This window comes from Psittacula echo (assembly GCF_963264785.1).
Source record: "Psittacula echo genome assembly, chromosome: 4".
Classification (NCBI taxonomy): domain Eukaryota; kingdom Metazoa; phylum Chordata; class Aves; order Psittaciformes; family Psittacidae; genus Psittacula; species Psittacula echo.
The window spans coordinates 18,370,211-18,385,653 of record NC_137738.1 but is presented as its reverse complement, the minus strand read 5'-3'; the positions used below and the strand labels follow the sequence as shown (position 1 = coordinate 18,385,653).

Here is a 15,443-nt window from a genome sequence, read left to right as displayed (position 1 = left end):
GTGCTTCAGCCTCCTTCCAGTTGTATTGGTTTAAGAGACTCATTTTAGCATAAATCCATTTCAGAAGGTATGAAAGACAGTAGGCTTTTGCAAGCAAAATCAGCTATAAAAAACACTGAATATGCATGCTGATTCTGTTCTTCATTTCTTAGAGTAAATAGCTATTTTACTGGTGGAAGAAAGCCTCTGATTTTGTTTATCTTTTCTTCAATCTGGCTTTGCAAACTGAATTCTGTGTTTTGCAATAATAATTAGCAGCAAGCCAGCCACACCTTTTACATCTGACACCTGAACTTTTATCCTACTATACTTTACCAATAACCAGCTCTAACCCAGAGGTCGCTACCAGCAGTTGTGACTCTGAGCTGCTGAAAGAAATATCACATATACTCCTAGCTAAACAGAAAAAGGTCAACATACTGGACCATTACAGAGAATCGAAGGCAACAGCTTCCAAGGGACAAAACACTTGCACTTGACAACTGACATATTTCCATTACCCACAGCAGTAGTCCAGCCAACTGAAGTGTGCTTACGCAAGACACTAAAAAATGGCTAATGAAAGAAAACCACATAACAAACAGTTAATATCATGTGATTAACATTTAGAAAATAGCTGCCTTCTTGTAAGCCAAATGCAGAAACCCTCAGCATACCAGTTCTCCAGAGGTCACGCTTTCAAACCTCCAGTTTTCAGTACAATAACAAATAGGAGAAAACCCTCACAAACCACTTGCAGAAACAGAGCTGCGGCAAAGTAATTTGCTTATTTTCCCTTCCTCCCTTCTCTCATAGCCTCCACCTTAATTAGCTGAGAAACACTTGAAGAACCCTTTGAGGCAACTTTAATTACAGCACAAATATTTCCTAGTCCCTTCTCTCTTCCCTATTCTACCTCTATTTGTTCATGTTGATAATAGCTTTACTTCTGCTGTATCTCATTTCCCAGCTATTCTCAAAATATTCACCCTAAAATGGGCAAAAAACTCTAGAATGGGACAAGCTGGGTCATGCCAAAGACGCTGAAATTTACAGCAGCTTCATTTTGCAACATGATTAAGAGCCCTGTGAAGACATTTGGAACCTGAAGTTGTAACGGAAGAGCAATAATCTCTTAGAGGATGAGTGCTACTGCCACAAGTTCGCCAAAGATTATTTAACACTAGCTACCACTAGCAACCTACTCTTTGTGAAAGCACAAGATACACATTGTGGTCAGAGGGTAGCATAGAACACTGCTTTTATTTACAGCCTCAGAATGCACAAAATGCTTAACCTTCTAACAACAGAGGCAAAAAAAAAAAAAAAGACTAGATGCCATACAGGTTTCGTTACTAGAAATACAAAACACATAAAGGCATTGAGTAAAACCAAAGTCATGCTGCAGCCTAAAATGGGAAAAGTAAAAAAAGTAGCACTAAAACGGGAAAAACAAAAAAACTGTAATTGATCAGGTCACTTAGTGCAGGCAGCAGCTGTTACCAATGCACCTTATTCCTCATCAGACAGGATGCGGCACTAGAAATACATTAATATGTGGAAACACCTGTAATAACAAATTGGATGGAAGCTTACTGTGAGAAATTAGAGATAAAGGCTTAACACTAACACCAACAAGTAAAAGGACCAGTTAGTACATTCTGCCTCATTTGTGCAAGCTAACAAGTGAAACATTTGCAGTTGCTTGGTTTCTTGATTGTTGACCTCCAAGTTCAAAAGAGATTAGAGAGATTTCATAACTTTGTAACTCACCTTGTATTAATTCTGTTTGCTGAGCAGTGGTCACAGCTTTAGCAACAATCAGCACAAACAAAGACAACCAATAAAAGTGTCGAGCAGGAAAGGAAACAGAACAGATGCTGTAATTCAACAGCATGAAGCTAAAAGCTTCTATGTCAGGCTCAAGCAATCAAGTGAACCCTTTAACATTTACTTTTTTCGTTTATGATCAGGAGCATCTTCTTAAACAGACAAGCTTCTTACATGCTCCCCTCCAATCATTTTCTCAATTGCATTTCTCCTGATCAAATACAGATAAAGTATGTGTATCTCCTAATACATTAACAAGTCTATCCTACATCATTTCACTCTTGAAATGTGTATGTAGTCATTTAACCAGCCATCCCCTACCGCACTGAAAATTATTTTATCAGTGGAGAAGTGTACTTCTCACACTATTAATAATAAACAGCCATCAGTTTATACCCAGTGATAATTTAAACTTCGAGTGTTCAAAGGAGATGGATTCTATATTCCACTATCAGCTGCTTCAGAAAAGTCTCAAACATGTTCTCAGCAGTCACCAGGATATGATTTAGCTTTCAGCGAGTGTTAGTTGCTCAGTCATAGCTTATGTATGTGCATGTATTAAAAGATTTGAAATAATCTAAAGACCTGTAGCAGGTCTCTGAATAACATGGTCTCCTACAGTAGCTTCAAATCACTTTTGTTTGTTGAAACAACAACAAAGTTTTCACTTGAGTATTAGAAAAATACAGTAATGGTAATCCAGCATTAATATTTTTGAGCTTTATTGGTATTTCATAAACCATTTATGGTTAAGAGAAAGGCTTGCTGAAAACAAACCTAACTTAAATCTCAACCCTATTCAGCACCCAAAATATTGCAGCCAGCTTCTATAAACCTAGAAATTCAGATTAACTCTATGCCAGCCTGAATCAGTACATAATGCTAAAGATGGCTTCAATACAGATGCCTAACTGAAATTCTGCAGAAGACATTTTTGGGCTTTTTTTCCTTCAGTGAGTTTTCCCATAGTTGCTACATGGGACCTATTTAGTTTTGAGACTTTTATCTTGGTCCCAAGCTTATGCATCATAGTGTAACACCAAGGTCTGAGAAGATATAAAGTGTTTATAGACTTAATCTGGCAATTTTCAATATGCCTTTTTAAAAAACAGCCAGGCTAATACAAATTCATGACAGAATGAACTAATGCAACAGCACAATCATCTTAACATCCATTATCTTTACCCCAAGATCACTACTCTCGTCTTCAATTAATCACTACGAATCTGACAAAGTTCAACCGTGAACAAGAACACAAAGTAATGAAAGCCCAGTGATTCAAAAACATCCGTCTCCCTCTTTCAGCCACATAAATAAACCTTTGAGAACTCTACTGTTGCTGTAAAACAAACAAACAAAAAAGCTTTCTATCCTTCCAGTGTCAATACTTCAGAATTGCAGCAAGGTTGTAATTATTTTGCAGCGACCTGGCTACTCAGCTTACACCCCCAATATCAGAGTAGCCATGGTAAGTACAAAAAGCCATCAGCTACTGCTAGTGAATGCTAAAGCTGCACTCAATCCTAAATAAAAAATAAGCTATCATGCATGGGCAAAATGCCCTACAGAATGTTCCAGAGTTCCAAAAAGATGAAGTTAGTTCAGCTTCCTCACAATCAAGGTTCAAGAATACCTAAGCCAGCTCACTCTAACCATACCTTTCCCAGCTACAAACAGGTCAGTTCTACTTACTACACGACTCTGCTGCTTCCTTCGGAAAAGACCGTAAAAGTCTTCCAAATCCTGAACAAAACAAAGCAGGAGCAGAGACCAACTGTTCTCTCTGCACCAAAGCTCAGTGTATCAGTAGGCAGCCACTCTACTTTCAAGATCTTCATCTTCAATATTAATCCCTTCTTATCTTCAGTACTTAAAAGAAGAAGAAACGTACAGAAACAGATGAGTTCAGTTCCCTACAATACACCAAAATACACCCACCTACACAGCCTTAATCTAACACACTGCCACTACACAGAGTTGTTGTAATGGCCAGAATGGACAAGATTCTGAAAAGGGGAAAAGAAGCACCTGGCTCAAGAGGAAAAAAAAAAATAAAAAATATCAGCACAAAACCCAACAAACCCCTCTCCCTATAAGAGGCACCGTCAGTCTACATAATACCAGTTGAAAGAGCTAGACTTCTAAAAATAACCCAGTAATTTACCTTCCACTGAAGTAATAGTCTTCATCAATAACTGTAACAACATAGACATTTCCTTCATTCCTTATCAAACACAGATAAACAAGTGACATCTGTTATCAAGGAAACAAAACAAAGACACAAAAACAACCATCCAAAAAAACCCAAAAGTTCAGCTGTTATAATATGGAGAGATATAAGCTCCCTCTAAGCAGGAGAACAGAACTAGAAGTTTTCCAAAAGGAACAATGTTGGGAAAAATCACCATCATTTAATGTATAATTATTCTTCAGGTTGCTGGACTGTATTAGTAGATAAGAATAGGTTTTGGATCAATATATAGCAAATAATTTTGAAACACACCGTATTTATTGGGAACTTACCCACAATATCAACCACATCAGGACGGATAAGTGGCTCTCCTCCTGTCAGTCGGATCTTTTCTACACCTTCTTTCACAAACAGTTTGGCCAGAGTGATTATCTCCTGAGTAGTGAGTAGGTCTGATTTAGGGGTCAGCTGAACACCTTCCTCTGGCATACAATACTGACCTGAAACAAAGAATACATGAAACAAGAATACATGGGTAAAAAATAACCAGCAGCAGTTAATCTAATATTGATGGGCAAAATGCACCAAGTGCAACTGTCTTTAATGTGACTTGGCTTTTCCTAAAATATGGATAAGATCACACACCAAATCTTAGAAGAAATCTCCTAACAATTTCCTGTTTTCCTTTGGAAGAAAACCCAGGACTCATTTGACAGGTCTCAAAATTACAACGGATCCACTTTGAAGGAAAAGCTGATCTTACTGCTATCTAACCTGCATTCAGCAACACCAAACTGATCTAGCAAGCACTGGGACATTGCCACAGATTCTGCAGACATAATTTGGGAACACCTAGGTACAAGCTTTCATGCTTATCACACATTTTGGGTATAGCATACAAGCATCCACAAGCACCATCATCCAAACCACACCAATTCTCGTGAAAGACCTGTCACTCCCACCTGTCTCTGGATGGCTTCCCCATCCCACCAGCAGCTCAGCCCCAAATCAGTCTATCCTTTACTGTTACTTTGCGAACACAAGAAACAGCACAAAGCCAACACAGCAGTAAGTACCTTAACTCGGTTCTTGGCCTTTGCACACCAAGCCATTGCGTAAGCAAGCAGATACTTACACCTGAGGTTGCATTTCTCAGTCAAAGAAATTCGCAAGTAGTTGTGCTTACGCCCAAAGCTGTCTGTCAAAAAAGCAGAGAAGGGAGCAGCATGTTCCAGTAGAAAGCGTCCTCTTCCTGAGATTTGCAATTCCTGTAATGAAAACAAGCAAGTGCTAGATATGTGAATAGTTATCCTGCCAACTTGCTGTATAAACATTACCTTTGAACTCAACTGACAATTATTATTCCATTTTGCTCACAGGACCACAAGAGAAAAATGTAACTTGTTTTATGTTCAAAACTGGTCATTTATTGAGTTTCACACCCTACTTAATTCCATGGAACTGTACCACACTCCTCCCCGCACATTTTAAGATACAATTCTCTGCCACATGTGCTTCAGGTTTTTTGTGCAGAATAGGAAGCAGCTTTTTTTCAATTGTGTGTCTCTTCACTTTCCAGAATCAGTAAGACAGGACCACACAATCTCACTGAAGCTCTCAGATAAATGAAATCATATAAAAGGGTCCTTGCCTGCATTTCAGCACAAGAAAATTAAAAGTTGATGGAACGCTGGTGTCCCAACCAACTTGCATGTGCAAGACATAACATCTTGTTAACAGCAAAACCGAATTATTGTTGTGTACAATTATCTGTTTCAATAACACTTCCAACATGGTCTTGCCCAAATCTACACAACAGAATACTGCCAAAAAGCTTGTCTCAGTTAAAAGATGACAAATAACATAGGGTACAGTAGGACTGGAAGAGAAATGTATGATCCTGAACACTTCACCTGTTCAAGCCTGCATTAAAAGATTCAGAATTTTAATGACGTCTTTATTTACTGTCATGAAGTGAATATTAAAAGCATTTTCTGTTTACAATTTCTGGGTCTTTTAAAGCACAGAATCACATATTCTAAAGCAACACAGTTTTCAGGAAGTACTGAATATTTTCCTTCCACAATGAGGACTGATCACTTTAGGTATCAAATATCCCAAACCAGTAGCTGCTAATGGAAACACTCAAGTTTATGCCAAGCATCTTTAAAACATGGCTACTGCCAACACCAGAACACTATAGCAAGGTCTAAGCTCAGGGAGTCCCACTGCCTTTAGCCCGTGACTTTCAAATTACCATGTTATATCTCTTATTTTTCTACACCTGTAAAGCACAGCTGAAAATACTCTGCTACTTTTGGAAAATATTTCAATACCCTCAGTGAACCATACAGCAACTGAACCAATTCTTATCACAGTAGTGCAGAAAAGCAAAAGTTTACCAACATACTTTAATTAGCAGGTGGATACTTGGTTCAGGCAGTAGATACAAATGCCCACAAACAACATCATATAAAACCTGTCAATTTGGTGTCTTTTCATCATCACAGTTAAATTAATATTTTATAGGAGGCCAATTTAATAACTCTGACAGAGGCCAGCTGCATAGCATCACAAAATGAAAAAGTAAAAACAGGATCAAAATAATTAAAATAACTACCTGCATTTTGTCCTGTTAGTTAACCATATACAGACACTTAGTGGCCAGCTATGAAAACTGGAAGCTAAGGGGATCCTGAGCATACAGTGAACTTCATCCCCAGTGAAGGAGCAGATACAAATCTGTTCCTGGATACATAGTGTTCCCAGGTTTAAAAGGAGAGGGGAAGGGGAGAGAGAGAATCAGCTGCAGAATTGTGCCAAGTTGAAGCCACGCTGGCTAGTCTTGATAGGCTGCAGCAGGCAAAGGATTAAATAAAGCTTTGACATAAGTTTAAGATGCAGAATAAGGAACCAAACAAAATTACACATTAGCTAGTATTCAAACTGCTTAACTGAGAAAAAGTCATTATTTTCATCTAGTGAAAAACAGAGATGTGAAACCTCCATTCATACTAAAATTGGCATGTATGGGATGATGACAAGAGACTGGGCAAAAAAACACGCAGCTGCAGCCATCATCTCCCTGGCTCTGGTCATCACTAGTAACCACAGGAGTTAATCCTGCACAGTATTTCAAAACAGCCCTTGAGAGAAGTCTGGAAATGGTCAGCTAAAATGTTGAACAACCCAGATACGCTTTTTTAAAGCGTTCTATTTTGGAAGCATTTGTAAGATAGATTTGGGGGTGGGCGGAAGTCAAATAGAACACCCTCAGTGACCAGATCAGTCAGGCAAGGAAAGGTTACCTGGGAGGAGTTTCAACTTCAGCCATCAGCAGCTGCAGCAATTTTGATTCCAGCTGTGCTAACAGCACGGCTGCTGCTAAATTTATAAGCAGGAGCAGTCTTTCTTGGCAGCACAATCTTTCCACTAGCCTCTAAACAACCCACTACAGTTCTTGATCCAAGCAACTGCGGTTAGATTAGAAGATCCCTAAGAACATCCCTTGCAGGGGGGTCAGAAAAGATAAATGAGACACAAAGTGGCTGTGTCAAAGCCCAGAAAGCATCTGTTCACCCCTGATAAAACAGAAGTTCCATGTAATTGCTTTTCTGCCACAAGAAAGCAATCTCTTTCAGTTTCTGTTTTGTAGTGGTGGCCACAGCAGCAGATAGATATGGCCCTCCCCAGGCCTGGCCTTTCCTCCCTGCAGCACCAAAGGTGTCAGCAGCAACCCCTCCACAGTCACTCATGCTGCTCACACCTACAGAGGTTCCTACATCTCCATCTTCTCCAACGTGCACAGGCAGCACAAGCCATCTAAGTTTTAATCCAGCCTATGCACCTGCACATCATGAGCTCTGCACAGCCTTAGTTTCCCCAAGAAACTAAGTTCAAAATGCTGTCTGTGTTGCATTTATTGTGCATTCATTATTTTTGTTTTAAACTGCACAGCTTTCTCACCTGGCTTGATTTCTGATGTTCATCTTCCTTTTATTTTAGAAAGATGTTCACATTCAAGAGGGAAAGCACTTTCATGCTTACTAAAATTAACCGAACCTTTCTTGTAGAAGCACTTCTCTCCTGTTTTTTTCTCAGCATCTCATTTTTGCACCTTTTCCAGGGCTAGACTTTCCTACCCACTCCACCTGATGACAGAACAGTATGAATATCCTGCCTCCCCATTTTAGAGTGTGCCTTATAGGGAGGGAGTGAAGTGAGAAATACTGCCCTTCATTAATTTCTCTAAAATGAACTGTGCAGAAGAAGTATTAAAAGGCACTCAGCAGGCAGTTGGCATCAATGTACTTTAAAGTTCCTGTTAAAAATAACATTTGCTCTCTTGTTGCAAAATAGCCAGTGCTGGTATGGGAAAAAGAAGAAAAATTTTCAGAGCTACTAGAGTTTCTTTCCATCTTTTCTAGCTTTTTGTTGTGTACAAAGATGGGTTTGTCTGGGAGGGAAGAACAACTGGAGATGGAAATTTTTAAGCTTAGTTCAGTTTCTGTCCAGTTTGATGTCAGCGAAGAGGAATTAGGAGACACCCATGAGTTCAGTAGCATCAGACTGAGCTCCAGTGGGAGTGGATCCTGAATTACCAAAACTGCCACTGCACCTAGCACTGACACAATACCATGTGGAAGGACAAATATCAGAGACAGAAACTCAGCTGTCTTTCTGGTTAACTCAGTGGAAGGATGAAAGACTCTCTCAAGTAGCTGCATGAGTAGGATTTTCTGAAGGGGAAGAACAAGATGAGGACCTAGACTTGAAGCCTGTGTGAGAGCTTTCAGAACAGGAAGAAAGCAAAAGCTACCTGATGCAGTTCCCAGGCTAAAGTGAAACGGTTATTCAATTCCCTGCAGTTGGGAAAGATGGGTGGTTGTCGGTATTTTAACACACCAATGCCCAAGCACAAAACTTTTTCATTTAAAAGGAATGGTTATAATCTCCAGTCTCCACACCCCTCTCTCCATACTTGTCAGGAGACACTTCTGCACATCAGCGGCAGAACCTGACACAGTGGGCTTTATCTCATCTATGAAGAAACAGTTTCATTCTCTGGGCTGTCAATCCCATGTTCTATACTAGTAGTGAACGAACGAGAGCTTAGATGACTGCACCTAGCAGTCATTTGACAATCTGTCAGCCCTTCAGACCTGCCAATTCACCTGTAATTTCCAGGAGAACTCTTCTAACAAAGTAGCAAAATTTGAAGCTGTCACCAGAGGTATTGATAGCCACCAGGAACACCACAAACTGACAGATACTGGAAATGCTCGGTTAAACACAAGGGGGAAGAGAACAGAGCTGTTATTTATTTATCAAACTGAAGATCGAGTGCTATACTTGCTCTACCTTTCCACCTTCACCTTATCCCCAGTGACACTTGTGCACTGTGAAACAGTAATGCTTGCAAACATAGGCCTCAGGGACTGCCACAACCTGTGTACTTACGACACTGCCAGTGCTGCTCTCACAGCCACTGCCTCTTTCAACTCCTGCAATCCTGTTGGGTTTGTGCATCAGCGCTACCACCTTCACCACACTACCTAACGCTACTGTGCCAGCATCATGGACACCACTCAGCAAAAGCTCTTCTGTTTCATGCCTCACCTTTAATACCATAATCTGTAGGGAAGTGGTGACATAATGTCCTTGTTCAACCTGGAAATTAGACAACCACAGAGGCTGAAATGGGTCTAAATAGGCCAAGTGCCAGTATGAGGCCTGAGCTGAGAGTCCAAAACAAATGTTTTTCTGAGGGCTCAGCAGCTGCTGCCCAATAGTTGACCCCACACAGGGTGCTAGAGTTATGGTTACTGGCACAGAGAACACTGCTCAGCTTGCGCCAGCTACCCACAAAATTAAGCTCCAGGACACAGAGTTTCAGACATGACTGGCCAAAAGTAAGGGCCATATGAGGTCTTCCAAGACAAGCTGCACTCTGCCCTCTATCCCAGTGGTGAAGACTTCATGGAGGCCACGGAAAATTTCAAGTGGTTCTGTTTGAATTAAAGGATCTACACGAACAGATGGAGGAAGCTGAAATGAAGCTTTGTATCAGGATGGAAGACCTTTACTGGAAATGATACAACAAAAGCAGGAAAAAAACCTAAGTTCCTTACTGTTACTTTTCTCAAGCCTCACTATCTTAAGACTCCTCTCATCTTCCTCCTTTGTTTCAAAAAGTTGGCAGTTTTGCATGTAAAGTTCCAGCTTACAATAAAAACAATAATAATTTTAAAAGTACAATGTACTTTTTCTATTATACTGGAAAATACAGTGTTGTAGTAGAAATAGGTAATCCTATATGATTTTTTTAATTCGAGAACGTAATTTGGACAAGTATCATCATGTGTACAAGGTAACAAAGGAAAGTCTGGTGCTATCCTGCCAACTGTGAATTAGTCAAGAAATGCTTGAACACAATCCTCACTAACAAGGAGGGTCTGGTCGAAGCAGTACAGGTTGAGGGCTGCCTTGGTTGCAGCGACCACGAGATGGTGGAATTCAGGGTCTTGTGTGGTAGGACCAGTACAATAGCAAGTAGAATTGCAACCCTGGACTTTAGCAGGGCAAACTTTGGCCTTTTCAAGCAATTGCTAGGGGAAATCCCATGGGCAAGGCTGCTTGAAGGTAAAGGGGTCCAAGATAGTTGGTTGGCATTCAAGAATTGTTTATTCCGAGCTCAAGAGCAGAGCATCCCGACACGTAGGAAGTCAAGGAAGAGGGCCAAGAGACCTGCGTGGCTAAATAAGGAACTGCTGGGTATGCTCAAGTGGAAGAGGAGAGTTTATAGGTCATGGAAGGAGGGGCTGGCCACTCGGGAGGAATATCAGGCTGCTGCTAGAGGATGTAGGAAGGCAGCTAGGATGGCTAAGGCCTCCTTAGAATTAAATCTGGCCAGAGGGGTCAAGGACAGCAGAAAGAGCTTTTTCAAATACATAGCTGATAAAACTAACACCAGAGGCAAGGTTGGCCCACTGGTGAACGGGATGGGTGCCCTGGTGACAGAAGATACAGAGATGGCAGAGTTATTGAATGCCTTCTTTGTCTCTGTCTACTCTGCCGGAGGCAGTCCTGAAGAGCCCTGTACTCCTGAGACCTCAGATGAAGTCAGGTCAACGGAGCAGTTTGCCTTAGTCGAGGAGGAATGGGTTAGGGACCAGCTGAGCAATCTGGACATCCATAAATCCATGGGTCCAGATGGGATGCACCCGCGGGTGCTGAGGGAACTGGCGGAAGTCATTGCTAGACCACTCTCCATCATCTTTACCAAGTCTTGGGAAATGGGAGAGGTGCCTGAGGACTGGAGGAAAGCAAATGTCACTCCAGTCTTCAAAAAGGGCAAGAAGGAGGACCCGGGTAACTATAGACCGGTCAGCCTCACCTCCATCCCTGGGAAAGTGATGGAACACCTTTTCCTTGGTGCCATCTTAAGGCATGTCAAGGATAAGAGGGTTATGAGGGGCAGTCAACATGGCTTTACCAAGGGGAAGTCATGCTTGACCAACCTCCTAGCCTTTTATGAGGAAATAACATTGTGGATGGATGATGGCAGAGCGGTCTAGAGTGGTCTACCTTGACTTCAGCAAAGCATTTGACACAGTCTCCCACAGCATCCTCATAGCTAAATTGAGGAAGTGTGGCCTGGATGATCAGGTAGTGAGGTGGACTGCAAACTGGCTGAAGGACAGAAGCCAGAGAGTTGTAGTCTATGGGGTGGAGTCCAGTTGGAGGCCTGTATCTAGTGGAGTGCCTCAAGGGTCAGTACTGGGACCAGTATTATTTAATATATTCATCAATGATTTAGATGAGGGAATTGAGTGTACTATCAGCAAGTTTGCTGATGACACTAAGCTGGGAGGAGTGGCTGACACGCCAGAAGGCTGTGCTGCCATCCAGCGAAACCTGGACAGGCTGGAGAGTTGGGCAGGGAGAAACTTGATGAAATATAACAAGGGAAAGTGTAGAGTCCTGCATCTGGGCAGGAACAACCCCAGGTTCCAATATAGGTTGGGGAACGACCTGTTAGAGAGTAGTGTAGGGGAGAGGGACCTGGGGGTCCTAGTGGATGGCAGGATGACCATGAGCCAGCACTGTGCCCTTGTGGCCAAGAAGGCCAATGGCATCCTGGGGTGTATTAGAAGGAGGGTGGTCAGTAGGTCGAGAGAGGTCCTCCTTCCCCTCTACTCTGCCCTGGTGAGACCGCATCTGGAATATTGTGTCCAGTTCTGGGCCCCTCAGTTCAAGAAGGACAGGGACCTGCTGGAGAGAGTCCAGCGCAGGGCAACTAAGATGATTAAGGGAGTGGAGCATCCCCCTTATGAGGAAAGGCTGAGGGAGCTGGGTCTCTTTAGTTTGGAAAAGAGGAGACTGCGGGGGGATCTTATTAGTGTATATAAATATATAAAGGGGGAGTGTCATGAGGATGGAGCCAGGCTCTTCTCAGTGGCAAACAATGATAGGACAAGGGGTAATGGGTACAAACTGGAACACAAGAGGTTCCACTTAAACTTGAGAAGAAACTTCTTCTCAGTGAGGGTGACGGAACACTGGAACAGGCTGCCCAGGGAGGTTGTGGAGTCTCCTCTGGAGACATTCAAAACCCGCCTGGACACATTCCTATGTAACCTTATCTAGGTGTTCCTGCTCTGGCAGGGGGATTGGACTAGATGATCTTTCGAGGTCCCTTCCAATCTCTAACATACTGTGATACTGTGTGATACAATCAATCAACCATGAAAACGCTGCTTTCATAGAGCCTGTTGCTACCTGCCATTATGTAGTCTTTGAAAAAAGGGACTCCACCCTGCACACATCACCAGACTGACAATTGTATCTTAAATATCAAGATACAAACAGGCTCATTCACTACAAAACAATCCAGTAATAAGCTGATCCAAGTTCCAGGGTTTATTTGTAAACAACTTAGGATCAGCTTCCCAGGCATATCTGATTTCACCTTCAAAACTAACACAACTTTTTACAGCCTCATATTTGCCCAGTAAGGTTTTCTGGTCAGCATAATTTCAATTCCATAAATACATCAATTTTCATCACATATTTCTTATAGAGAACATTTTAAGAACTAAACAGACATTCAATACACAAATAAAGCTATTAAGTCTTTCTGCTGGAGGGAATCATTTACCAAGCATTCATACAAAGTGCTATTACAAATAGCAAATGCAGGAGGATACAGAATGGATAGTATGCATACATTCTCCACTATCTCAAAAACCAGCACGCAGTAACAAGCTAAAAGTCATAAATTGAACATAAGCTCACCACACAACACCAATACAGTAGCTATACCGACCCCCCGTGTTTATAACCTCACCTAAAGACATATAATGGACACCAGCTTTCAGTTATCTCCTGAAGCTCCCGAATCATAGAGTTCTTCCTTCCATAGCTGGAAGGACTGTTTTAAAATGGGATTAAACACAGAATCTCTTCTCCCCTTTGCACCCCCTGAACTCAACTGAAATCTCATAAAACTAAACAGAACCCAGGAACACTTTCAGAACCAACCCAGACGATGGTCAAGCAATATTCACACTTGCTTTGAATGTCTGAACATCCCATCATCTTAAAGTATGTTTCACTGCCCTATGGCTGTAACACTAATTGCTCCTCTCTACAGATGGATGCTGGGAGAGACTGAGAACAGTGATGAGCAGTGAGTATATTACCACTGTATAGTTGCTAATTTTGCACTGTCTTTGCTTTTGCATGAGCTTGCTGAGTTCTCATGCCCTGCAGGATATCACGAGTCCTCCAGCACACCTGCCTCAGTCACTATGCCACACAAACAAATCACCAAACCACTTCAACCCCTGTGGCTTTCATCCCCTAAGGGAACAGGGCTTTCAGAGATGATTGATGTAATCAAGCTCTCTCAAAAGCATTCCTGAATGTATGTTAGAACTACTCGATTCATAAAAAGTAGTTAAATAAAAAAAAAGTACATGGTTTAGAAAAAGCAGAAGAAAGTCAATAGCCTTTCAAGACTCCTGAGGCAAGTAAGTATTCGATAAAGCAATGCACACCTCCATTTGGCTCTCTGTAAATAAATGGTAGTGAATGCATTCAATTTTGGTGACACAAAGACTGTCACTAGTAGCTTTAGCTTATTTTTTGCTCCTTAAAGTCAGCCATGCAATTGCAAGTAAATCAATAAATGATGTCCCAGCTGGGATTACTCTGCCTGTCATGCTCTATTTCTGCTATACAGAATCTTTGCCTTTCTGTGCAGCTTTTTCTCCTGCATTTGGACACCAAGAGATCAGATCCACCTGAGGACCAAAAGCTAAACTAGGAGGAGATGGATCAGGACAACACCTGCGCTGATTTCGCATCAGGGACAGAACAAACAAACAGCTCAGTCACAAAGTTCCCATGACCAAAAGCTGCCAAACCACTTGATTTTGACCTAGGCAAAACCAAATGCTGTTGTGTAACCTCTTCGTCACACCAGGAGGTAACACAAAACTTGTTCAGCCCAGAGCCTGAATGTCCTACTTACTGCCGAAGAAAGGTGACATTTCAGCAAAGTAAGGCAATAGAATTACACATTAGTACACATTTTGTTGACTCCCGCCCCAAATAGTCAAGTCACATTCACCATACAAATCACCTATCGTTCTGGGACAGGTTGCAGAATTAAGCGTGCCTATTGGAAACCGCGGGTCAGTTTTGGTGCGCCCAGCCTGGCCGTCTGCAGCTGCGGTCCCCCCGCGCTGCAGACTGCTATGGCAGGGGCACTCCGCTCGGGCACCACGGCCAGGCCAACTCTCGGTTATCACAAGCACAAACGACGTTGTCTTAATTTTAACTGCAAGGCACCGGCCGGGGACTCTAAACCTCCGGCAACTGCACTGCACGTCTCCCCGCGGCAGCAGCGCCCTCCCGCAGGCCCCTACCACCAAACCCCTCAGCTCGCTCCCGGCTGACCTCACCTGAGCCGCGCGGGCTGGAGTTCGCGCTGGCGCACCGGAGCTGCAGGCGCGGCGCGGGCCTGCCCCGAGAGCCCCCCGCAGGAACGCGATACCGCCGCGCCACCCCCACCCCGCCGCCGCCGCCGCCGCCATACGGCCCCGTCGGCCCCCAACACTGGAGAGACCCCAGCACCGCCACCAGCCTCACGCCGTCGCCCGGTGCAGAGCGGAGGGCCGGCAGCCAATCAGAGCTGCCGTGTGTGCTGCGCGGCATGCCGGGAGTTGTAGTCCGCTCCCCTCAGCGGGGTGGGCGGGAGGGAACTGTGGCACAGATCCGTACTCTCTGCGGTAGGGGCCACGGGCAGTCGCTGACAGCGCCATGCCCCTCAGCAGCAAGGGCAAAGGCTGCGCTGACAGCCTTTACTACCTGCTTCCGCTATCCTTGCCTCAGCCCACCAAGAGCAGGTGTAGAGCTCGAGGGACAAGCAGAGGAC

The 15,443-nt window shown here is 43.0% G+C and overlaps 1 protein-coding gene across 5 annotated transcripts in view; it reads right to left on the bottom strand.

Annotated features, from left to right (window-relative positions):
- The window catches only part of MOCS1 (molybdenum cofactor synthesis 1), a gene marked incomplete at its 5' end in the record, with an annotated part of 31,634 nt that extends 16,532 nt beyond the window's left edge, over positions 1-15,102 (bottom strand). For 3 of the 5 annotated variants that reach the window (XM_080615083.1, XM_080615085.1, XM_080615086.1), the window contains 3 exons: positions 4,333-4,500; positions 5,136-5,268; positions 7,309-7,448. In XM_080615083.1, the coding sequence (XP_080471209.1) occupies positions 4,333-4,489 (157 nt within the window). Of the gene's footprint in view, positions 1-4,332; positions 5,269-7,308; positions 7,449-14,970 lie in introns of those variants that run through there. The other 2 variants (XM_080615082.1, XM_080615084.1) reach the window with 2 other exon arrangements.
- Positions 15,103-15,443: the final 341 nt, after the last annotated feature.